This window comes from Drosophila teissieri, chromosome 2R (assembly GCF_016746235.2).
Source record: "Drosophila teissieri strain GT53w chromosome 2R, Prin_Dtei_1.1, whole genome shotgun sequence".
Classification (NCBI taxonomy): Eukaryota; Metazoa; Arthropoda; class Insecta; order Diptera; family Drosophilidae; genus Drosophila; species Drosophila teissieri.
In genome coordinates, this window is record NC_053030.1 from 21692004 (window position 1) to 21716352 (window position 24349).

Consider the following 24349-nt stretch of genomic DNA (forward strand, 5'->3'; position numbering starts at 1 on the left):
TTCAATTTGGAATGGGCACTGGGAATATTTATACGTCAGCGCCTGCCTTTCCACACCCACCGCCTCCCTCCTTAAATATCACCATCGTCTGTGTTGTGTGTGTGGTGTGTGGTGTGCTGCTTTTTTTAATTGGAGCAAAATGTCAAAAAGCTACAGAAAATTAAGTAAACAAACTATAAAAGCAGATTATAAAGAGCCATAAACATAAACAACGAGAGCGGTGCTCCTCGAGATATGCAAATGAATTGGAAATCCAAGGGAAACTAACTCCAACCGTTGATAACTTCATTAACAAATTGGATCCGAGATGGGCCGAACTAAGAGCAGCTAGTTGTAAATTACTCGTGAATATTCATGGAGTGGAAAACGCTTCGAAAACACTTTAAAAGGCGTCTCATAAATTTCCCGGCTCGACTGTTTTTTAAGTCTAATGCCATTATGAAAATTATTTATTCCCCGTGGACTTGAAATTATTTATGGCCAACGGAAAGTGAATCCGCTTGAGAGCAGCAGCCTTTGCTTGTGAGACAACAGTATCCGTAAATACAACTAAATTCCAAGTGAGAGGGTATAAGATGACCGATCATTCTGTCCAGCCAAATGAAGAGGAGGTGGTTGGGGACATTTACTTGTCCCTGCTTTCGCGACATGCCCTCAGATATCCGGAGGATGGCACCCACAAGTCGTGGGTCCTGCCGCGCATGATGGTCCTGTTTGCCAGCGGGGACATGGATCAGGTGATAGACGCCATAGTTGCGGACATGGTCCACCCGATTGGCAGTGGACTGGTGGCTAGTGTGTTGGTGGAGGAATCCATACGCGACGAGATGATTAGGAAAGTGCGCGCCAACTTGAAGCCGATGAACGAGCGCATACAACGCCATCCAAATTACCTGAGAACCGAGAAGCTCATCGAGCGCATGAACTGCAGCACCATACACATCGAGGAGTTCGAGGAGTCGGATACGAAACGGCGCTATGGTCGCCGGATGAAGGGATCGCCTTTGATAGTTCTGGATTTCCCGCAGTACTATTTCGGGGACAAGCCCACGGCCGTGATGACTTTGAGCACCTTCCGCAATATGAGCGAAGTGGTCAAGTTGCATAGGCGCGAAGGTCTGAACTTCGATTGCATTTCGGTGTGGTCATCCAAGTTGGCCCAGTGCTTCGACCTGCTCACCAGGCTGCCCAAGGTGGATCACTGGACCTTCAACTGCACCAACGAATCCATCAAGATTCCCAAGCTGCCGGCTCAGCCGGTTACCACGGTTAGCATCCAGAAAAACCTTCACTTCGAAGTGCACGTCATTGGCGGAAAGATAAAAACTATAGCGTTTCCAATCACAGATACTGCGAAGGAGATATACCCCCACTACGATTCCTGACTTCTCATCGAAAATCCACCCATCAATTGGTTTGAGAATATTTATGGGCCGAACGACTCTAATTTGTAAATCTCAAACCCATCGAACACACAAACTCACACACGCGCGACAGATAATTTGTCAGATAATGGCTCATCTATCAGTTTTTGACAAGATTGATGGCTAGATAATGCGATTGATAAATCTCCATTACTTTGCAGCATCCTTTCTCTCCATTTTCCCCGAGTTAATTTCAAGGAAATCGGAATGCAGGGGGCGGGACTCTCCCCCCACCGCCGCTGAGACAATGATTTGATTTTGGCCGTGTCACTTGCCATGTCATCATCCCTCCGGAGAGGTGATTCCTGTCCTGGTGCCACACGCCCTCCATTTATCACGGCGCAGGCAAGGTGCACAGGGAAAAATGCTTGAGTTTGTTTGGCACTCAGGAATGCCTCGTATTGTCCTGCTTATTTAGGCAGTATTTAATGTGTAATATGACTTGCAACTCTAGAACTTAATTATCTTTTTATTGTTACAAAAGGAGTGGAGAATAGAGAATAGAGTTTGTTTCAGTGTGCACACCACTGCCATCGGCTAAGTAAGTGACTCTCGTGAAATCAAGGTTTATGCGGCAGGGGCTATAAAAGTGCCCATTGATTGGCATCATCTGTCGAATGGATTCCTAACCCAATCACACACACTGGCCCATTAATACCAAGCCGTTTACAGATCACATTGTGATGGAAATGAGGTGACAGTTACTGTCCCCCACGAGGTGTGATCGTTAAATTGGCCACAAGCCACAAGAAAAGGCTTTAAAGCGTCAGCCAATTGATTTTAGATCAAATTTTTATAAACGTTTAAATTAAACGGAGATTGTGGAGAACCTAAACCTTGAAATCAAGCTAGATAAGGAATTTAAACGACGACATTGGATTTAATGTGCCTGTCCCAAAAGTTGAGTGAATTATTTAGTGGGTAATAAGCCAAGCGCTGATTGCAGGGTATTTCGAGTCAAGTGCCTTCTTTCTCACTTCTGCCTCGAACTTTCCCCCCAATAGCATTAAAAATTGATTCCAATGACTTGTGAGACCACACACAAGTCGTACCAAATTAGTATCCCTGACTCCAAATTGGTTTTCCCATGTCATATAATTTTGTCGAATTACCAATTCACTCTGCAAGTGGGTACTGTATCGATCAAGTAGATTACTATCGATTTCCCAGCGAAGGGACTTGAGTAAATACAGGGTTCCTTCGCTCCTTGCTCTCTATTTTTGAGCCACTGCTGTCTGCCATAAAAATAGTTGAAAGCATTTCCCGAAAAAGCAGCAGGCACAAACACAATAATACACAGCAGGACAAAAACAAAACAACTTCAAAGCGGAAAATCGCTTATGCAGGAAGCACTTTTCTTGGCGACTGAGATTTTCCACATGCGGCAGTGGAAAACTCTTATCCTAACCCGCTCTCGTTTTCCTCTTCCCGCTGCTGCTGCTGCTGCTACTGCTTATGCTTCCATTACATTTTTGTGTGGGAACGTGATTTCAGCATAATTCCGTACATCAGCGCATAAATGGGGCATGCCACACGTTCGTTCGCTGAAACGGGCAAAAGGACACTCGCAGCGCATCCACAGTCACGGCCACAGGCTCAAAGGCAGGACATCCCGCCAGCAGCACTCGCACAGATATTGAAACCAGACTGCACTTTTCCCAGTTTATTGTCCTTCCCCCCGCCCACCGCCCCCTGGCTAAAATATCCGCCCAGGTCAAGTACACGCCGGAAAATCTCCTCGAAATCCCCACACAAATATGAGAGCAGGCGGCTCAGCACATCAAGGGTGTTCAGTGTTCAAAAATAAAGTCGGTGAAAAGGTCGAAAACACTTTGACTGATTTGTATGTGGAGCACACATGGAGCCGCACAGGCGGTGGAATGAAAAGTTTATATAAGGTAAATAAATATTAAATAAATTAGTTCAGGGAAGAGTAGTTACATTGTCAGTTAATAGTCCTTTGCGTCTGTAATATGACTTTGAAGTTCTATTTCGTTACATGTTTACAACTACTTTGGCACCTCAATGTTTTCACTTCTGCCAACTGCTTAGTCCACCCTCGCTGACCACTGCGATCTGAACCAAAAATGAGGCGAAATCCATTGATTCATTGAGTGCCAATTTACAAATCGAAAGGCAGCCGCCAGTGCACAAACGGCAATCTCAAGCGGAATCAGAATCGCAATCGAAATCGGAGCACACACGGAAATCGAGGGAAATCGACGGGGGAAAAGGGCTAGGAACTCTTCGGTGAAAAGGGGAAAACATGAAAATCGAGCGCTTTAATATTTTGAGCCCATTGATTTTTGAGCCACCCGCTGGCCATGCGATGTGCCCGTAACCGTAGCCATTGCCATAGTCGTACCCAAATCCTCAGCCTCACCCTCTGGCTTTCCACATGCATATGTACATATGTGTGTGTGTTTGCTCAGAATGTTTTCCCCGGGATTTTCCACAAATTTTTCATTCATTCATTGCGACTGCTGGGAACTGGGAGTTGGGAACTGGGATGTGGGATCTGCGCCGCCGCTGCGGGTGAGTAATTTTTCAAGTATTTTCCATGTGTCCATGTTTCCATCTACCATGTCCATCGCCCATGTCTGTGTGCTGAGCTCCTGTTGCGGCTCTAGGGTCGAGGGTCCTGCTATGTCCTGCGATGTCCTTTGCCAATATACCCGAAAATCAAAGATTAAAATGAGCAGCGCAAACGGCGGAGTACAGAGGTCCTTTCCGTATTTGCAGGAGTGCTTAGAGGCCCGGTCAGGGATCGGTTTTGATTTCGTCACCAGATACCAGATGCTGCTGTTTTCCCCGAGCGCCGCCAGCATTTTCCACAAATTATTGTACAAATATTTGACTTTCAACGAGGGCGGCGCGAGTGGTGGCAAGAAAAAGTGTAAAAAGATAAAAACCCGCGCTACACATTTATTGAATTAATGGATTATTTCTGCGTCAAAACAGCTGCGACCTCTTCCCGTTTTGATTTTTTAGCCTCCCCCGGATTATTATTCAAAGCGTTTTCCGACCTTTTTTCTTTGTATGGAAATCCTCTCGGAATTTAAGCGGTGTTCTTTGAATGGAAATCGAAGCGAATGTATTTAATTAGATCACAAATTTAACGGGGTAATCCATGGAACGTTATAGAAATTGAATCCAATTTTCAATTATTCGAGGGGCAATCAAAGTGTCACGGGGAAAATGTGAAAAATGCCAGTTAACATGCTGAACTATGATTGAACGCCCATTTTGATTGACAACCCATAAAAAATCATGTTCAAAACATTATCTGTGTAACTCATTTTTAATGGGGCGTTTGTAAGTGGTAAGCTTTACAGGGCTTAAAAATTATATTAAAATTCTTTCAAAAATGCCAAATTAAAGGGAATGAGTAGCAACAATGTTCCAAGTTCCCTTTTCATTTTTAGCACCCTTTTTTTGGAAGCAAATCAGTACTGCAGTTAAGCATATCGTTTGCATGTTCAAATTACATTGAAATCGGGTAGCGGAGCCGGAAAAAAAGGGCCACAATCACAGAGCACAAAAACCATTTCACAATTTTCTGTTCCAATTGGCCAAAACACACACTCACAAACGTTAAGTGGCGGCTTTGGCCATTTGGTAGGCTTGTGTTTAGTCGGCTTTTTTATGGGCCACATGAATTTCAGTTGTGGCCACTCCATCCGCAAAAACATACGGGGAAATAAAATCACAAAGCACACACACATACATGTGTGTGCCACAATTTGGCCAAAAAGCTGAACATTAAAATGCACTTGTTAACAAGTAATTTGTTGGGAATGGCAGATATTTGCTTATCGCAGCCATGAAATCAGTTTAGCCGACTAAAAAAGGTTGCATATTTGATTAGACCTAGCCTCGTTAGGGGCATGAACCTTTTGGCCAGCGTGGCAAAAGGGACACTACTTCGAGTGTGTGTGTGTGTGTGTGGCACAGTGGTGACCCTCTGGTGAACTAGGGGGTGAAAAACTATAGCCCGAGTGGAAGTGGAGTGAAGTACATCCATGTGAGCAAGTGCATCACTTACAATTAAGATCGTAATCACTTCGAATGGTGTTATAAATAAGTCACACTGCGCGGACGAGGGGGGATTACCAAGCAGATTACCATAACGAGGCAGCATCTGAAAGCACTTAGGACCTACTCCTTCCCATCCTCCTTTCCCAGCTTCACTGTATCTGAATGAGCGGCCATTCGGCATGAATTTAATCTTTATTGGAGGAGTCAGGGTGAGTCAAGTGCGCAAGTACTTGAAAATAATGCTATATAAGGTCTGGTTCTGGAGTCTGGAATCTGCAGTCTGGAGGTCTGGAGTCTGGCATTCCGTTTCGACAAATCCCCGCAGGCGAGACAAAATCAATTTCAATCAAACAAATGCAGCGCGTCGAAGGCGGGGAAAGCAGGAGTCCCCAGACAAAATCCACTCAAGTGTACCAATAAAAACATGAAATAATTCGAGCCAGGCACAATTTTCTGGCTACGAGGGGTGGTTATTTTTTTCTTTCTTTCCTTGGTGCTGGTTTTGAGTCACTGGAAATGAAATGAAATGCATGTAACGAAATAATTGAGAATAATCGAGTTTAAATCACATTTGGCTTTGACACTGCTGACAAAGACACAATGATGATTCCGATCGGAACGAGGGGTGCCCAAAAACCAGAGGGTGAGGGGTGAGGGTGACAAGGGCGAGGAAAGTTCAACTCTGACCTTTCACATGCCACACATCAAGCGGAAGAGCTGTCAAAAACAAGCCAACAAGTTGCATGTTCCTAGTCCAAGAAGTCATACGTAATCAGGGGTTCGATGACTAGATAGAGACCAATGCAAATAAGTTAGTTTACATTTTTACATTTAAGCTGCTTGCGATCATTTCCCCCAAAGAATGTCTCTCTTTTTTGTGGCTTGATTGGGCTGCCCCTTGAAGTTGCAACTCCGGAATAGTCACACTTTGGTAATTACTGAAATTTACAGTCGCAGCTGCAGTCACAACTGAGTGGCACCCGCTGGGCTTTCCTATCGAGCAGTGATCCCCGAGATCCGGAAAGTCAAAAACTACATTTTCCTGTTTCCCATTTCCCCGTGCAATTAACCCTCAATGCCGACTGTGTCGCCTTGCCCGCCAGATGTTTGGTCCGCTGGGTTACGCCTCTGTTTGGGAAATGGGAAATGGGTAATGGGAAAACTAAACGCAATCGTGGTCCGAGGTTTGGGTTTGGGTTTCGGTTCGGGCCATGCTCCATTTATATAAACAAACTCATTGACATGTTCTCTAATTTCATTTGGATGTCCGTGAAATGTCATTATGCAGGAAGGGAGGAGAGAAAACCATTTGAAATGTTACATTTTGTATGGGGGAGCGGCTCGCAGCTCTGGAAGAATTCCATTAAAAATGAAAAACAATGTCCTGCCTAGACTCGAATTGCACATAGCCTCGAATTAAAAAATAGAACTATGTTTTCTTCAGCTTTAATTGGAATTTATGGCACTGGCCGGCCAGTGGAAAGTGTTAATGTCTGAATTGGTTTTCATTTTTATCGTGGTTGTTTTCGGCGCTTTGTTGTTGTGGCAACCCTGCATTAAACACAAAACATTTTCAACTGGTTTTCCGCGGTTACGCTGTTTATATTTCAATTGAGGTTTTCACGCAATTCGAAATGTGTTGTTTGTTTGTTTGTTGTTTCTGCGATGCCTTTTATTTATTTACGCCGTGCCACTTCCGTGAGTTCCGTGTGTATCCCCAAATTATATGAACTGGACCGGGTTTGGGTTTGGAATTTAAGTTTGGGTACCTACCTTCGTCTGCAGTGGCGGGGTGCTGTTCAGCTTGGACCAGGGAAAGCGCTGTGGCCAGGACCAGGAGGAAAGCCACCGGCTGTCGGGGGAAAACCGCAGCGGAAAATGTGTCCATTTTCGCGGGTATTTCAATGGGAATCCTTCCTTTGCTTTGGCGTTGCTTTGGAGTCGCGACTTTTCCTGAAGACCGTTTGTTATTATTTTCGTGTGCTCTCTAGGGTTCTCTAGGGTTCTTGGCCCCCAATTCGCCCCTGTAATTGTTGCTTTAATTTTCCTTTTTTGCGACGCTGTTTCGCGCTTTTCTTGGCTCTTGTTCGGCTTTTCAGTGCTTTTCATAAGTTTCCCATTTGGTCTGGCAGGGGTTTCGTGTTTTTCTCGCTTTTTCCTGCAGCTGCTTGCATTTTCAATCTCATCTTTTTACTCGGGTTTACTGCGATTTGCAATTTGCTGCATTCAATTCGATTTTTCCATCATCAATCGTTGGCTGCCGCTGACACTCGCCACTGAAAATAGAAAATGCCAAAACTTAAACAATGGAAAAACATTTGCACGAATTAGTTTTCATTTATGCACAATTTGGAACAACAGGAACCACCGAGAAGAGAGCAACAAAATATTGAATTGCAAATCGAATCGGAGAAATTCATGTCGAGTTGTGGTTCCGCCCCTCCGATTTTCCCCTTTTGCGGAAAAGTTCGATGTTGGCGTAAAGTGCAGATGAACTAGATTTGGGGGGTTTCCAAGAAAAATCTGCATACTGTCATGTGTTCGATGGAGCGCTATTAATAATACTGCGGAAACTGGTCAGTGTTGTGACTTCCAATTCAATTTCCCCTCTAATGCTGCAAACAGTCAAGCTATTCTTAGGATTTTCCTCAAATTTCTGAAACTCTTTAAATAGCTGGACAAGTAAACTGGTAAGTAAACTTTGCAGCCAATTTTCACCTCTAACCAATTGGATCAGTGCGTCGACGCCTCCTCATTGAAATGCGTTGGGCACAAAGTTTACGGACACAAAAGGTACCCTCCAAGAAATCCACCTGATTTCCACCCACTCATTTGGAATGCAACTGCCCAGCGCCGAAACCCGATAAGTTTAATGATTTTGGGGCAAGGGAGTGACTTAAATATTTAAGGTGCCAGACGGAGGAGCAGCAGACTGTGTTGAGCCAGAAGGCCTGGGGCAGAGTACGAGTATCTGGTATCTGATGGATTGCAGGGGAGCCACAACCTTGGCAGTTGTGCCGAGGGCACTGTAAATAATAAATAAATAAATATTGTTATATTTAACAACGACGTCGGTGGCAGGCAGGGCAACATTCAACATCATTTCGGCTACATTGCCCTGGCAAACACAAGCCGTTGCAATATGGAATATGGAATATGGAAGTACACTTTTGTCAACCTTTCAACATGCCAAAACAAATTGACCTCAATTTTTTATGGCCCCCCAATCCAGCCAGATGGAAATGCACAGGAAAAGTGAATTGTTTGCAGGGTGGTTGGCGGAAAACCAACGCACTCCGTCGCTTGAGTTCTCGGCCAGGTGAAATACACAACTTAATGCTGGCCAAATGCTAAGATTTAAGTATCTGGCTGCTCTGTGCCAATTTCCCAGGCACTTTTCCCTCGCTTTCCCGCTTTTCCGGAGACTTTCCCTTTCGTGTGTGCGGGTTACTTATGTGCTCCACTTTATTTGCCTCTATTCTTCGCCTTCTTGAAGCAATTTAGCAGCATTTTGTTTGGCCAAAAGGGCTTACCATTTCTCTAATATAAACACTCACACATGCCCGCACGCAAGGACGAACACACACACACACACACATGGGGGCTTACATTGACACTTTTACGGGTAGCGAAAAGCAGGAGCGGATTGCTGAGGGAGAGGGATGATCTTAGAGGGTATATAGAGGGTATACAAAAAATTCTTATCACTAGGAAATTGTAGTAGTATGTGTATGTAGCTTGTACTTGTGATTTCACCTTAATAATTTCACAAGTTTTTGATAATTGACTTCAAATTGTGGAGTGCGCTCCTGTGCTTTTGGTATTCAGTGAGCCTCGCAGGTGAGAGGGCGACCACAATTTCCCGTGGAGCTGCAGCAATGGAAACAGAAAAGCTGAAGCTGAAGCTGAGAACGAGGAAAACTGGCTACAATGCATGAGTTGCCATTCATAATATTAGCGCGACGGGGCGAGTCGAACAAAGGAGCCACTGCCACCCCATCCTCAGCCCCAAAAAGGCGGAGGAGGAGCCGCTGGAGTGGGGTAAGCGGGTGAGGAAACTACACGTGTAGGCAAAGCAATCAACAAGCAGGATACGAGTCGAATGGGTAACATAAATAATAAAGAAACCAGTGGGGGAGCATCATCCGAGGGCCAAGACGAAGCAGAAGGAGCAGAAGGCGCAGGACCTGGCTCAGACATTTGTATGAATGATGTCTGAGGCCAGGACGACGCATGAATGGCAAATGGCGAATGGCAAATGGCGAAATGGGTGAGTGACGAGTGGCACCACCCACCTGGCCAGCCGTTTTCCACCTGCCCGGCCTGCTCGGAAAAGCCTGCTTATTTATGCTGCGCCTATTGCTGCCACTCGAGACCCCAGACGAGTATCTGTGTGTGTGTGTGTGTGTACCCCATTTGAAGCCAGCGAATGGAATATGACGGCAAATAGAAAATATTTATGTATTATGCAAAGCGAAAGGCGAAATGCGAAATGCGAAGCGAAGGAGCGCACCAATAATGGAAACCTGTTGTCCGGAAAATCTAATTTTCGACATTGCCACACGGCGGCAACTGGGCCCATAACTCAGCCGGCGCAGGAGAGCACATGGTTATTTAATTTGGCCATTCTGCAGCTCCGGCAAAAATAATGGCCAGGTGCACGGGGCCATGTCCCGGTGCGAAGTGCGAAGTTGTCCGGGAAACTCCCCGGAAAATAATATACGATTGCATATCTTGTGGGCAGGGTGTTCCAGGAGGAGAGTGCCAGAGATTAGCGGAGTATTTCTCGGGCGATTATCGCACTCTTATCCTTCTCAAGTTTATACAACCATGGAGCATAAAACTAGATATGAACAGGGGTTCAGTGGACTAAGATATAAATATTTCCTGCCTGCTTTTAGTTCCCTTTTAAATCTTAAAAGGGCCTGTTTAAACTTACATCTAGTTAAGGTCCTGGTTTTCTCCGGGATTTTTGTTAACATTTATTCCACACAACCGAGTGAACATTGCGAGAATTCTTAGCCAATTTGCATAAGTGATTTGCTCTCCCTTTTCACTCCCCACCACTGAGCTTTATTGGGTGCCGTCCTCCCTGCTGATTTCTCCTTGAATCCTCATCCGCATCCTGTGAGGCTCCAAAAGGCCTTCACCGCTCTTTTGTCTGTCCGTCTGTCTGACTGTCTGTCTATCTGGGGCACACAGGTGAGAAGGGAAGAAGGGGAAAAAAGTGTGTGTGAGATATGCGAGTGTCAGCAACGTGACGCTTATAAATTTATGAAGAAAACTCCTCTGCTGGCGGAGAAGTGGATGCCAGCCAGCCCAGCCCCCTAAGGACCTCCCATTGAGTTCAGCGTGCGACTGGACCATGTCACATTGACAACTTGAGGATGTAGCATGCTCCATACACACGTAGGATAATATACTTGTGCCCAATTACAAACAAATAAAGCACACAATATATATCCACTCAATACATATTTTATATTTAGGGAATTACTTGCTTTGCTCTCTTTTTGTTGGCTTGAAAGCTGTGCTTCGAGCTGAAAAGTGCCCTTCTTGTCTCGCTGTGTAGCCGAAAAGGATGCAGGGAAGCCGTAGGACAGAGCAGAGCAGGACTACAGTAAGTGAAATTAATTAAAAAGGACGAATAGCGTTAGTCAAGGATTGTTGCCCGATGGGGCAGATGGATGGACTGGGACACACAATGAATGGGCAAAAAGATGTCAACACTTTGTTGGCGATGACGACGTCGTCACGTTGTTGTCCTGTCTGCGAGGAGCAGTCCGTGTCCTTTGGTCCCCCCCCTACTTCAGTCTCCCCATCTCCATCTCCATATCCATCTCCTAGCCAAGCCATCATCCATTGTTGCTGCCATTGTTTCATATTGCTCTTCTCATTCTCGGCTCTTGGCAGTCTGCTGCTGTTTATGAAGTGGCAGGAACGAGTGGCGTTGTTAATAATAGAATGTTACTTCTATTTTAGCCGGCTTCGCGTTGCAATCTCCGCTCGTCCAAGGAGAGAATGTCGTTTCTCGGCTCGAGTTTCACGTCTCCGGGTGCTTTTTTGTTGGCTTGTTTCTTGTTTTCCTTGCACTCGACAAAGAGTTTTCACTCCTACAAACTTTGCTTTCGCCCCTTGAGAATTCTCGTGGGAAGTGGCGAGGAGTTCGTCCCCGGCTGGTAGTTTAAATAATAGAGTTTAATATTTCATTGCTCTGACTTTTAGCAGCGATAATTGCACATCCTTCTTAAGCTCTTAATTAAATATTTCAGACCGTGCTGGTCAGTAAAAACAATAAAACTATAACCACTTGTAATCTGAGATTTTATGTGTTTTCACAACTAATTGCACTTACACTGCCTGTCAAAAGGCAAAACACAATATTGTTTTGCAAAAATATCATATTTGTTTACGTGCTGCCATAGATAAATTAAAAACAAGCTATAAGTCAACAGTTTCATGTTTAAACATTGCACTGAGTACTTAGCCCAAATCCAAATCAAACCGAATTCAGGTAATCAAATTTCAACCAGGGAAAACAAAAAACAAAAGGGTGGGATTCCTGTATATCCGAGTAACAAAAATTGTATTTTTATTTGCCAACATATATTTTTAATTAAAAGCAAAAAGCCGAAACATGGTGGGGAATCGTGGATAAGAATGGGTTTATAAAAATGTATACAGATTCCCCTGAGCAGAGACAATACCATTGCAAAGCTCGTAAAATTTCAATGTCAACAATTTTCCACACACACACACTGGGCCATAAAATATGCTATATATATATAGATGCTATATCCATGACGAAAAAAATTGTTTATTTAAAGGAGGCAAATCCTCCATCCATGTTACTCCACTTTAAGCCTGTTTACAATTCACTTTTTCCCATGTACTAAAAATGCATATTTATAACAAGCTGAAAGGCGGAGTAAAAAAGATTGAGATTAAATCTACAGTGCCATATTTACCCTTTAATATTGGAAACTATGCTTATTCTGCATATATTCTTCTATAAAAACAATAAAAACATGTAGATAAACAACGCGCATGTTGTGCTCATCCTTTTAAAGCAGCTGAGTATAAATAGTCTGATAAACTCCGAGTGTCGAACACATTTGTAGGGTGGAATCAGTACACAGCGCCTATAAACTCCTGGGATTTCGCTGTGGAGCGCGACATGCACGCACACATGTAAAAAGTAAAGCAACCAATACACGAGCAGTAGCACACAGACTCCGAGGAGGTCGTCGCGTATCCTTGGCCCATTTCACATGGATAACAAATGCTCGGAAAATTATTTTCAAAGCGAAAGGTAAAGGGAGCCCCTTTTATTCTTGCTAACAATTTTCCTGCCATTTTTCAGCTACTTTGTTATCCAGCCAAAGGATTGTAGGAATCAGGCTACTGATTTTTGATATATTTCAGTCCTTGTTGGGTTAGTTCTTCCCCAGAATAGTGGTGCCAAAGACACAGGAAGGAGCACCCTTGGCACTGGCTTGACTTTTTGAAGGAGAACCGGAAGTCTCGCTGCGTTTGCACTGTGCGGTTTTCCTGCCTACGCGCAGCATGCCATCTCTTTCGCGCGTTTTCCCTGCGACTTCCGCTTTTCCTGCGAGTGTGTTAATTGGCGGCCTAGGTGTGTGATTGTGTGCGATTGTGTGTGATTTCGCGTATTTGCTCAGGTGAGAAGAGCAACAGATTTATTCACCTTTTTCCCGCCTCTCCTTTTGGCCTGTCAACTTAATTGGCTTCTGTGTGAAATTAATTGGATTTCTTTGCTCCTTATCTTTGCATTTTATTTCCTTTTTTTTATCATTGCTTTTATTATTTTTTAATTACCACACGTATGTAGTAGCTGAGATGCAGTTGCATAATTGGCTGAGATTTGGTTTCACGTTCGTTTGGCTCTCCATATATGGCTTTAAAATGTGTATATTTTTGTAATAATTGATAAACGAGTTGTGAGTTTTTCTTCCATTAAATCCGTAAAATCACTTAAAGCCAAAGTTTATCAGGCCATTTATCACTTTTCTTGCTACTCCTAAATGCTTTTACTCAAACCCCAAGAAGGAGAGCCCATTTTCCATCACTCGGTCTACGCCAAAGGCTTAGCATTAGCAAATAAAACACTTTTTGATATATGCACGGCTATCTGCGACAGTGCGCTGAATTTTAATTTCTCCCCACTAATGCAAAGTTAGTTAAGCGGACTAAGTTCAGCACGCGATCTTAATTATTAAGGGGGTTAAACCCTCAAGGGTGTGGGTGGCATTGCGTAAGCACCGCCCAATACACCGAAAATAAAAATGAGTAGCTACCCTATATCGTTATCAGTCGAAACACGAGACTATGACTATGAATAGTAATCCCCACTCTTTTATCTGTGTGGAGAAGAAAGTGAAGGCTTCGAAAAGCAGGCAGACGCAGACCACTTGGAACTGGGGTTCCGGACACGGCGGCCACTTAATGGCCATAACTGAGAGTGCCATTGACTGGGACCCCGTCCATTTGCCACTTGCCACTTGCCGCTTGCCCCTCGCTGCGATTACCTGCCCACGGCCACACCCACTGCCGCCCCCACCGGGGATTAACTATGGCTCCAGCCAAAGGATAAAGTGTGAGCTGCCTAGCAGAGGGTACTTTAGTTTTAAATAAAACCGAGACAAGATGAGCTACTCAGTGTTTTCAGGGGCAGGGCCCACAGATATATCCTTAAGTTCTATATAAACTAAACTGGCAATGAGAACTTATACTAACATATCATGATTGGTTTTACAGAGACAAAGGTTTCTGCAGAAAACAAGTTGGCTTGTAAGGGCATTCTAATTTCGGCTTTGTAGCTCGCCTACTTACATTGTGTCAGGTATATGTTTTTCGTATTTTTTTCGTCCTAAGTGCCACTACGACATATGCACAAAGGAACACGCATGCAAAGAGGTGCGGAGGGGTGGTTGGAAAAGCGCGGAGGGAGGAAGGGGTGGAGAAAACTCAGCAGGCGCTGCGACACGCACCACGCAAACATTTTTCATCGTTAGCAGTCATAAAGCAGACAACACCAGGCATCAGGCCACCCCCCACCCCCCGCTGCCAGAGCTTTTCCACATCTCTATTGCCATTGCCAGTGCCTCCCCCATTTTCCATTTTCCACAAAGTGGCCAGCCGGAGACAGACCGCAACTAATGTAAAAACAAACACGACGCCAGCGAGCAAAACCAATTTGCACAATGCACTAATGTGGACTGCAAGGAAAGGCATCACATTCATTTTCATATCAATGTTCATATCTTTTTAGGCAGTTTCCCCTTGTTTTACATGCAAAAAGTTCTTAAAACATGAACTCTGCTCAGTACATAATGGTAGAAATGTTAAATTATAATAAAAAGTATTCTTATCTGTGGAAAAACAGGGCACATTTTGCTGTTCTTGAGACCACAGTGCAGTCTTGTGTGGGGATCATCATGTATAGACAGTAACCCGACCTGTTCTGCCAGCCAGCGCATATTGGTTGTGCACACACGTGTTTTTCTTCTCCCTTTTTTACGAGAGTGTATGTGGCGCCAGCAGAACACCCACACGTTCGCCCCGCCCCGCCCACTTAGTTTACTCCTGAGCCTTTTTCAAGGCGCCCCACGACAGGGAAACTCGACTGGACGGGGGGCGGGGGGAAAGCGGCGACTAGGCGTGAATTATGACCTATTGAAACCTCAAACAAGACCCATGCCGCACAACAACGGCAACTCAGAGACTCGCCTTTCCCCTTTGCTGCCCCTTTTCCGCCCCTTTTCCGCTTTTCCCCCCACAGGACGCTCCTTTTCCCCCGCCTGTCTGCAATTTTTACTTTATGACTTTATTCTGTCCTCGTTTTATGCATTTTTTATGCCGCTCCGTTGCGGTTTTCTCACTTTGTTGGCCGACAAATCCACCAACATGTCGAAAAGCCACCCCTTTGGCCCCCAACGGGTTAATATATCCCATATATGTATGTACATCCTGATTCCGTTTGAGTTTGTTATCCCTGCTGCATTATTTATGCATTATTTAGTTGGAGCGACAATTATTGGCTGTCGGACAGCTTAATGGGTGTGGGTTAATGTGCCCCACATGTGAGAAACGAGGGTATTATGAAACTTTAGTTTCCCGTTTAAAGTTGGCAAACAAATGGCGCAGAGCAGAACTCAGTGCCTTAAAATACAGAGGGCCATATAAAATCAGATTTCAAATTATGTGCACACAGACTAGTGCAAGATGGTAATTTAAGATGTGTAAGGCAAATGTGCTCCCATTTTTTATCCGCACGTTAATCATTCGCCTAACCATGTGCACCATAAAAGGCGCAGCCAAACTCCAATTAAAATGCATCTAAAAAAGAAAAGTATCCACGTGTCGACATTTAGGTCCAATAAAAAATATGAAACGAACCGCCTCGTGTCGTGATTAAAATCTATAGTTAGAAACTGAAACTTTTGGTAGTTTGAAACGTAAACAAGCCGAGAATTCGTTGCCACCCAAAAATGATGGAACAGACACATAAAACTGCGGCCAGTTCGGTTGCCTTTAATGCAATTAAATATCCAAAAAGGAAAAAAAAAAGTGGAAAAATTGAGGGCGAGCAGCAGCAGGGAGAAAGTGGAGAAAAGTTGAAGTGGGGAAATTGCGTGCGAAAGGGAAGAAAATTTATTGGAAAAACAGGACGAGGAACGAAATTAAACACGCGCAGTGAAGTCGGAGCCGCCCTCCCATTTTTGCTCCGCTCGCATAAAAAGTCTGAATTATGTTCCATAATAAAAAGTTATGACTGTAAAATTTTTTAATTGCACATTTGGGAGTTTTCCGCACTTTTTCCTGTTTATTTAATTTGAAATTCGTTGCTGGCTCGGCTCAAAGACACCGCAAGCAATTTTATTGACCGACTTCATGCACTTCATGCTGCCAAACAAATGTGTCAATACGACCAGGACAAAGTTTTGCCATTGCGGTTAAGCCCAAGTTAAATACTTTAAGCAAATGCCCCGGCCAAAAAGCAGCTGCAAAAATAATTCTCCTTATTTGTACTGCATATAAAATGATTCAGCCTTTGTTCTTCGCTTTGCAGCTTTGGAGCGGCAATTAAATGGCCGGCGGGCGAATGTGCCGCTCACCGAGTTTTCCACAGAAGTGTTTTTCTTGAGTGACTCCACTTCGGCGGCTGGAAATTAAATTATTATTATTGGCAAACTTCGAGACTTGCCGAGGAAAGATGAGGCCCGCAGTTCTGGGCATGAAAGCCGAGACTGACAGGGAAATTTGATAGACGCCCCTAACTTAAAAGTAAACACAAATACAAATTTAATACACTGTTTGTCTAGGGAACTCGAGGTTGCAAATATGGCTGACAAACAGAGTGAATGTGATTTGTTTTCAACAAGGTGCCAATTAAATTTTAGCTTCGGAATTTAACTGTCATTCAAACAAATAGTATTTAAAAAAGAATCAGGATTTGTTGAGCATAAACTATTTTCACATGTATTGTTTAACATTTAAATAGTTCTTTTTTATGATTGCCATCCCAGTTAAAGGTTTTATTTATGGCTTTCTGCCTCATTTGCATTTGTTTTATGAACTCAATTACTAGAATTTTTAGTTGCGCGAGTCCTTTTTTCTTTTTTTAATATTTAAGCTCTCTGCAATCAGAGCAAACAAATCCAAAGTGGTAAAATTCCAAACTCTCTCCACAACTTTGGTTTTTAATGTCCACAATGCCCCACTTTGGTTTGTTGTCTCTGCCCACCGAAGAATGTTCTTCTCTTTTTCAAGCAAATGACATCTGCCGTCCATCTGCATTTTTGTTGGCGGAGTGTCTGGCTAATTTGCTTCTCCTTCGCTTTAATCTGGGCGAGTAAATTTACAAATTAATTAAAACAACAAACAAACGAGGGCAAAAAAACGTCTGAAGAGAAGTGGAGAAAGTGAGACGCGCAACAGTCGCGGGGCCAAAAGTCAAGAATATTTCAAACAGGAGCGCAAAAAAAAGTATCCCCAAAAAACACAGACAAACGGCGAAATTAAGGCACTAAAAACACAGGCAGACGGCAAACAATGAGTAGTTGAAAAGGCCAAAATACCGGGATGAGAACGCTGAATTTGGTGGCAGATTTGGTTATCCTGCTCCTTTTTAGCCAGAAAATTCAGGGGACACCGCAACAACAACGAGGAGCAGGAAAACACGGCAGAGGCTACAATAATAGCGGTGGAAAGCAGAAAGAAGCAAACTTCAGACCCGTCGGCAAATGTAAAAAAGTCAAAAGTGGCAGAAACGTTGGTGGATGATGATGGGGCAAAAGGACCTTTTCTGCGGTCTGGGAAAAGCGCGTGGAAACGCACAGAAGTAATAATAATAAAGGAGGGAGTAGGGGGGCGGTGGGTTCTGGGCGTGGTTTGGGGTGCTAGGCGATTTCAGTGAGCCGAGAGTAAATTATAAATTAACGCTGCAGGCGACGCGAGGTCAACTTGGCGGTGTCCTTTGCTCCTTCACCTCACTTTCTGCTGTTCTGCCGCTGCTCCAGCGTTTTGCGCTGTTTTTTGCCGCTGTTCTTTGACTCACGGACACACACGCATGGCCCAAGGATCCATGTCCTTTCCCAAAACAACAGTGCGTGGTGTGTCGCGACTATATAATACCCAGTACCCAGTGCTTGCCAATCTAAAGTGTTCTTCTCCCAATCATGTAGCATTTCCCTTCAAAGTTATTTCAGCATATTCTGAGATGAAGATTATTTTAGAACCCTTATTTTAGTTGCATATCCTGTTTGTGTCCGTTGTCCTTGCCAGGATATGCCCCAAACTCTAAAAACGCTGGGTATCAGACAAAAAAAAATGTAAACACGAAAAACACACATACAATGGGAACTCGGCACGCGGCCTCAACTGACCGCAAAAAGCATAACGAGAGAAAGAAGGCAGAGGGCGGAAAAGCGGGTGGAGCTGGGAAAAGCCAACGGGAGGGGGAGGGGGTGGGTGGTTGGAGGTCGGCGAGCGTGGACAAGTGCCTCAATTGGCGTTGGTGGCGATAGTAAATTCTCTCCTGCTCGCTTTTTGGCGAGGGGATTTTCCGAATTACCAACGTGGAGTTCAAGTGCAGCTGGTGGAAAAGGGGATGAAAAGCTGAGGGGCGCGTGGCTTGCCACCAGATGACATGATAATTGAAAATAAGTTGAGATTTGGCCAAGAGAGCTCAAGGGTGGAACAATCTGAAATTCCACTTGCTGGTTAATAAAGTTAGCGCAGCCAACTGGTTGGAAAAATCCGCAGTTGGATATAATTGAATGAGAATGCAGTTATCCATTCGATTGTTCGTTCTCATTGCGGTTTATGCTTTGGATAAATTTAAACAATACTGAGTTTAAAAATTAAATGATCAAAATAATGCACCAACTTCCAGGGAAAGACTTCCCCCAGCCAAGCAGAATGTGTCCAAAAGTTTTAAATAGCGTAGTTTCTATTTCTTGCACAACTTTATGAAAAGTTGAATTTAGTTTGCTCCCTTCTGCCCAAAACGATTTCTCACTGGCACAAGTTTAAAGTGTGTGTTGGCTTGATGGTTGCACTTTTGTGTTCCTGTTCCCCGGGGGATCCCCAGCTGCTCCGCCGCCTCCCCTGCTCCCCACGTCCCCCGGGAGATTATTCACCCAGTCATGCATTCATCCAGGCGATGTCCATGACAAATATGCGGGAAACATGAACATGAGCCCCCAAGGGGCGGGGCTGGCGGGCACGCAGCCCCCGGCGAACAGGTGTGGGCCAAAGGGGGTTGCAAATGAGCGGTAAGAGAGGGGGGTGGCAGCAACCGAGAGGGGGCGGGGCACGCGTGCACAATTAAAAGTTCCATTGACTCGCAACATGGACATGAACGGACATCCGCTCCGCTCGCGCAGGATCCTTGGATCCTTGGGGAGCCGATATTCGTGCATAAACTTGTGCCTAGTTCGCTGTCATGATTCGAGTTTACTTTCCAGATAAGAGTTATGCTAATATGCAAATTACTTTGTTATTTAATCCTTGTGTGTAATCCGCTTGGCGTCATGCTGCATATCAATTCTCATATCAATTCTCAATCACTGACACTGTGCCACACGGATCTGCGGCAGTTGCAGCAGCAACATTTCACGGCAACACCAACAGCAGAATACTGCGATTTTGCGACTTTCGATGTCCAGATATCCAGGGATTCAATTACTCGGTTTGCTACCCTGTGTTTCTCTTACGATGCTGCTGGAACTCGCGACGCACTGGCCACACGCCACACGTAGGCTCACTCGGTCACTTTTTGGATTGACTACCGATTGCGGGACTCGATTTCCAGCGTTTCTTGCCACAAAAGCATTTTCGATCGAACACAACGATTTGAAATTGAACGCAACAGCCGCGCGTCTTGCGATTTCGAATTCGAGTACCACAACGCTTGAAACTCTCGGCAATACTAAACGCAATTTATGAATCGAGTCGGCGACTGCATCGCGTGTGGATCGCATTGCTCGCCTGTGGATGGCATGTTAACAGTGCGAGCAGCGCGCTCAGTGCGCATGCGCCGCCTCCGCGAGAGAGCATGTGGACGCTATGTTAACATTCAATTCGATTCCATTCCCAAAGGAGTTTTCCTGCGGACCAATAAGTTACTACTTGATCTTGTTACCCTAAGTTTGAGCCTTGTTTTTGCTGTCAATACGAAACCAGTTTGTTCAGAAATAAGCAGGAATTGATTTATATTTACAGAAATGTATTTTCCTTGAATCCCTACTTTGGCTTATTTTAATGGTATATTTCTATTTATTTACGAAGTTGTAACTAAATAGAACTGTATATATTAAATTAAGTTATCTAAATCAAGAAGTGCACTTGCCTTAATTTTTTCATAGTTTAGTGAAAGATCACATTTCGTTTACATTAGATTAGCATACAAATTACTTTTACATATGCCACAAAATGACACACATTTCGAATGACTTCCACAAACAAAACCAGACGAATTAGAATCAACAACTCGCTCACTCAGTCCACATCGTCCACAGTCCACAGCAGACCGTAACATACGTTCCGAGAAACATCTCAGTGGAACCCAATTAAATGTTATTATAGGGAAATGTTGTGTTATTTAAAAAAAACGATGTCAAAAATTCGGAAAGGAAATCAATGAATGGAAACCCCATGAAATCATATATGTAAGTTGACAAATTTGAAATAGTTCAAAATACACCGACTACATAAGCGAAAATACTAATTCGGAGTAATGCCATCCACAAAAGGAAAAGTGCGCCACCTGTAACAGTTTTCGGAGTAGCGCGCTGTTAACTTAAACTTTCTTATTGGAACTGACCTACACCATTGCGATACGCGGGAAACTCAAGCTAATTTAAAGGACTTTAAAAGATTTTGTTTAATTGCCGCGCAATCGATGCAGCAAATTTCAGCACACATTCATTTAAGCTTTAATAAAATTATATTACCGGCTTAATTATTTTTGCATATTGGTGCTGCGGAAAATGGCTTAATACACATTTAAATAAAGTGCAGTGAACTTAATTACGTGTAAGTGGCCACATTTAAATTTAATCCTCCAGGGAGTTTCCATTTTTTGCCATAACTACGCAACAAAAACGCCCACGGAATTACGCCAAACAAAAGATGAAAATCAGGTAACGAAAAAATTAAATGATAAAAAAGGGAAACAAAAACAAGGGAAAATTAAACCGAGTGCAATGGTCACATCGCCCAATGGAATCTGAAGGGCATGGGGATCGAGATCATGTTTATCTTTCGATTTTAATCTCGCTGCCATCTGAGAAATGCGTTTGGCCCAAAGTGCCCCAAAATTTGGCCGAAACAAGACTCTCAACTTGCTGCTTGCTGCAATCTGAATAAAGTGCGCAGGCAGAGGCAGCGGCAGAGGCAAGAAGACAAATGCGGCACCATTCAAGCTATTAAGGCATCGAATCACAATGCACAGGAATGGTTGGAAAAAATAACGTCAATTTTAATACCAATTAGGATACTTTTTCTGCCCTCGCCTGCTCTTCATTCGAAATGGAATGAATGAAGACCGCCGGGGAAAATGGGAAAAAGCGAATCCAGAGTGAAGTGCAGAGGAGTGGCGAGTGCGTTGGAGCCTGCGGAGCGCGACAAACAAAGGAAAGGAAACCTGTTCAGCTGGACGGCAGAAGGCAGAAGGGCGGCAGGTGCAGGTACATATCACCAGCAAATCACCGGTGAGCTCACCAGGTTCTCTTTAGCAAAAAAGATTCCAAACTAAATAAAGCAGGGCACAAGGCAGCAAGGCAAAGCGGAGAGCAGTTGAAAGATTAAAATCAGCAGCAACGCAAACACAGCAGCAGCAGAAGAAAATAATGCAAATTCAGATGAGTATCAAAAGTTGAAGTTGAATTGTGTGGATGTCGACAGCCGAAAAGGGGGCGCAGGTAGGGGGCGTGGCACTGCAGCAGCATACCAAACAAACGCCAGGACAAATGCTCGCCGGCAGAGAATGAAGATGACTCCCGGAGCAGCGGGCATTCATCAGTGGGCGGACCCCGAAGTTCACGGCATTTATACAGCATTCACAGCATTACACGGCAAAAAAAAAAGAAAGCAATACACAAACATGGACAGAGTCCGTGGAAGTCGTCCTGAATAGAAACGCCCTGCGGAAGGTCAGTGAACCACAGGTATGGAAGTATGTAATCCGCACTTACGCTCATAAGTTCACTCCACTATCATCAACACGATGCACAAGTTGTCAGTCATCGAGGAAACGACGACAGGTACTTAGAAAATAGAATGGGAAAATTAAGGGGAAACGTAAATATTGATATTCGACAAGCATAATATTTTGTATATCCAGGAAAATATTCAAAATCAACACACTGATGTTGGAAAGTGCGCCGATTAAAAAGACTAATAATACTTTGTAAAGCAAACATTTGGCTTGATCCGTGCACATTCTTCATGCTTCTTTCTCGCAGTGCACACGAAAAGAAGGACAGTTGAACAACAAAATTAAGTCGGACATTTAGTTTGGATTATATGCTGCTATATGCCGGGCCAGTCGAAAAAGTCGGGCATTTCGAGCAGCTTAAATTGTGTTTTTTCCCCATTGTCTCGTTGGTTGGCTGCTCTTATTGTTGCCCCACATCTGGTCGCTTCTTGGGGATTATGTGATGCGGCTTCACTTGGGGTCAAAGTTGACACGCATTTGCATTCGAAAGGAGGAAAACAAACGATTTAAAAGGTTTTGCGGCACAGTCTCAAAGCAAATGCTCGAAAAGTAATGGTTAAATGCTGCCTCAAATCGCCAGCTCTCTCTCTGGGTCACTTGGATGTCCTTTTGGGTTTCTGGCTGCTCGGGATAATCTGCATTATGATTTCATTGCCGACTCACCTGTTACACCTCAGGTTCTCAGATTCTCGGGTTGCTTTAGTTTCGGTTTATCCGCTCTCGTCTGAGCCTGTTTTTGTTGAAGGCCCGGCGCTTGATTTTATGACCCTCATTAAGTGCGCTCAGGTCGCAGGTTATTCGCGCTGGTGCCTCGGAAAACCCGGGGAAAAACCCATTCGGATGCCCACCGCTTTTCCATTGTTTCTCCTTTCGGCGCCGCGGGGTGTCCACAAATGGGTTCTTCGAACTCGCGTCTCGGATTAGGGATTCGGGACTCGGTTTTGGAATTGTGTAAGAGTTTAGAGAGACAAATGGCCCTTGAGCCGCGTAATAGATCAGCGGAATTATCTTGTAACACTGTGCTCCAGCCAGTTGAATAGCCAGCTAATGGGCTAGTTTAATGGTGTAAGGGGCACTAGTTCAATGCAACTCTGCAGGATGAGGCAGCTAGATTTATGCCCCCGAAAACGAGGTAACTCAGATGAATGGTTTTCTCTGTCGATAGTGGGAAATATTTCTCCCTTCAAAGCAACACAATAAGACCAATAGAAGCGGATAGTAATGTAATTTTGCTAAGATAATAATCATTTTGCTTGTTTATCAGTGTAGAACTGAAGGTAAAGCATTGGCTCATCCTGGAAAAACCTTTATTTGCTTTGCTTTATGTTCTATTTTAAGCAGTTGAAGCAGAGCTTACGCAAATAAAAGCGAAACAATTTTCGCGGCGCCGGAAAAGGGAAAACTCGAAAGCATTTAAAGAACGCTTTTTTCGGCATTTGCGCTCCTATTCCGCATTTATTATCGCCGGGCAAACAGTTCAAAGCGAAACAAAGCTCTCCAATGATGTCGTTTAATGAATTTTTATCTGCGACTGAGACGGGATGCGATGTTCCGGGGAGTCCTGTCCTAGAGGTCATAAAAAGGGTTCACAGACGATTTGCTCGAATTAATTGCGCTGCCATTAACGAAGCGGCGTGGAACTCTGGAACTCTGGATTCGGAATGGGTATGGAAATGGCAGTGACAGGATATGGTTGGGCGGAGAATACCATCCCACCATTCAACTACCCAAAAACCCCACCCTTTCCTTGCAGTTACAACCCCAGGTTGAAATTTCGGAGAAATTATTCTCGCTGGTAATTTGTTTTCAGCCTTTGTTGTCGACTATGAAGGGGAAATTACAGATTCGCCTGAGCTGCACAACAATATTTGTTTATTTGATTTTATTTGCGTGTTTTGTTCGCCTCTTCATTTCTTATTTTTTTCATTTTTTTGGGCACCGGAAATGTGAGTTGAATTGCGGGCAAACCAAACAAAGCAACAGGTTCTGCTTAATTGAATTCGGGCTGCTGCCCATTGAGCACCAAAAAAAAAATAAAAGAAGCTGTCTCCTGATTTTTAAATAATTCAGAGATTAACTTCTGATTTGCAGCAGTTTAGTTCATTAAGTCCGCTCTGAACTTTTGTCTCTGAACTCTTCCGTG

General features: G+C 44.1%; 2 protein-coding genes across 2 annotated transcripts in view; one reads left to right on the top strand and one right to left on the bottom strand.

The window, feature by feature from the left end:
• The window catches only part of LOC122614334, a 41415-nt gene extending 21523 nt beyond the window's left edge, over positions 1 to 19892 (bottom strand). Inside the window, exons 1-2 of the mRNA XM_043788895.1 lie at positions 19482 to 19892; positions 7236 to 7738 (exon numbers count right to left, since the gene is read on the bottom strand). Coding sequence (XP_043644830.1) covers positions 7236 to 7350 — 115 coding nt within the window. The 5' untranslated portion in view covers positions 7351 to 7738; positions 19482 to 19892. The remainder of the gene's footprint in view (positions 1 to 7235; positions 7739 to 19481) is intronic.
• LOC122614336 lies at positions 466 to 2196 on the top strand. Its single transcript, XM_043788897.1, has one exon. The coding sequence runs from the start codon at positions 576 to 578 to the stop codon at positions 1383 to 1385; it is 810 nt and encodes a 269-aa protein (XP_043644832.1). The 5' UTR covers positions 466 to 575; the 3' UTR covers positions 1386 to 2196.
• Positions 19893 to 24349: the final 4457 nt, after the last annotated feature.

Coding starts and splice junctions, on each gene's coding strand:
- LOC122614336 (XM_043788897.1), top strand. CDS start 576: ATGACCGATCATTCTGTCCAGCCAAATGAAGAGGAGGTGGTTGGGGAC.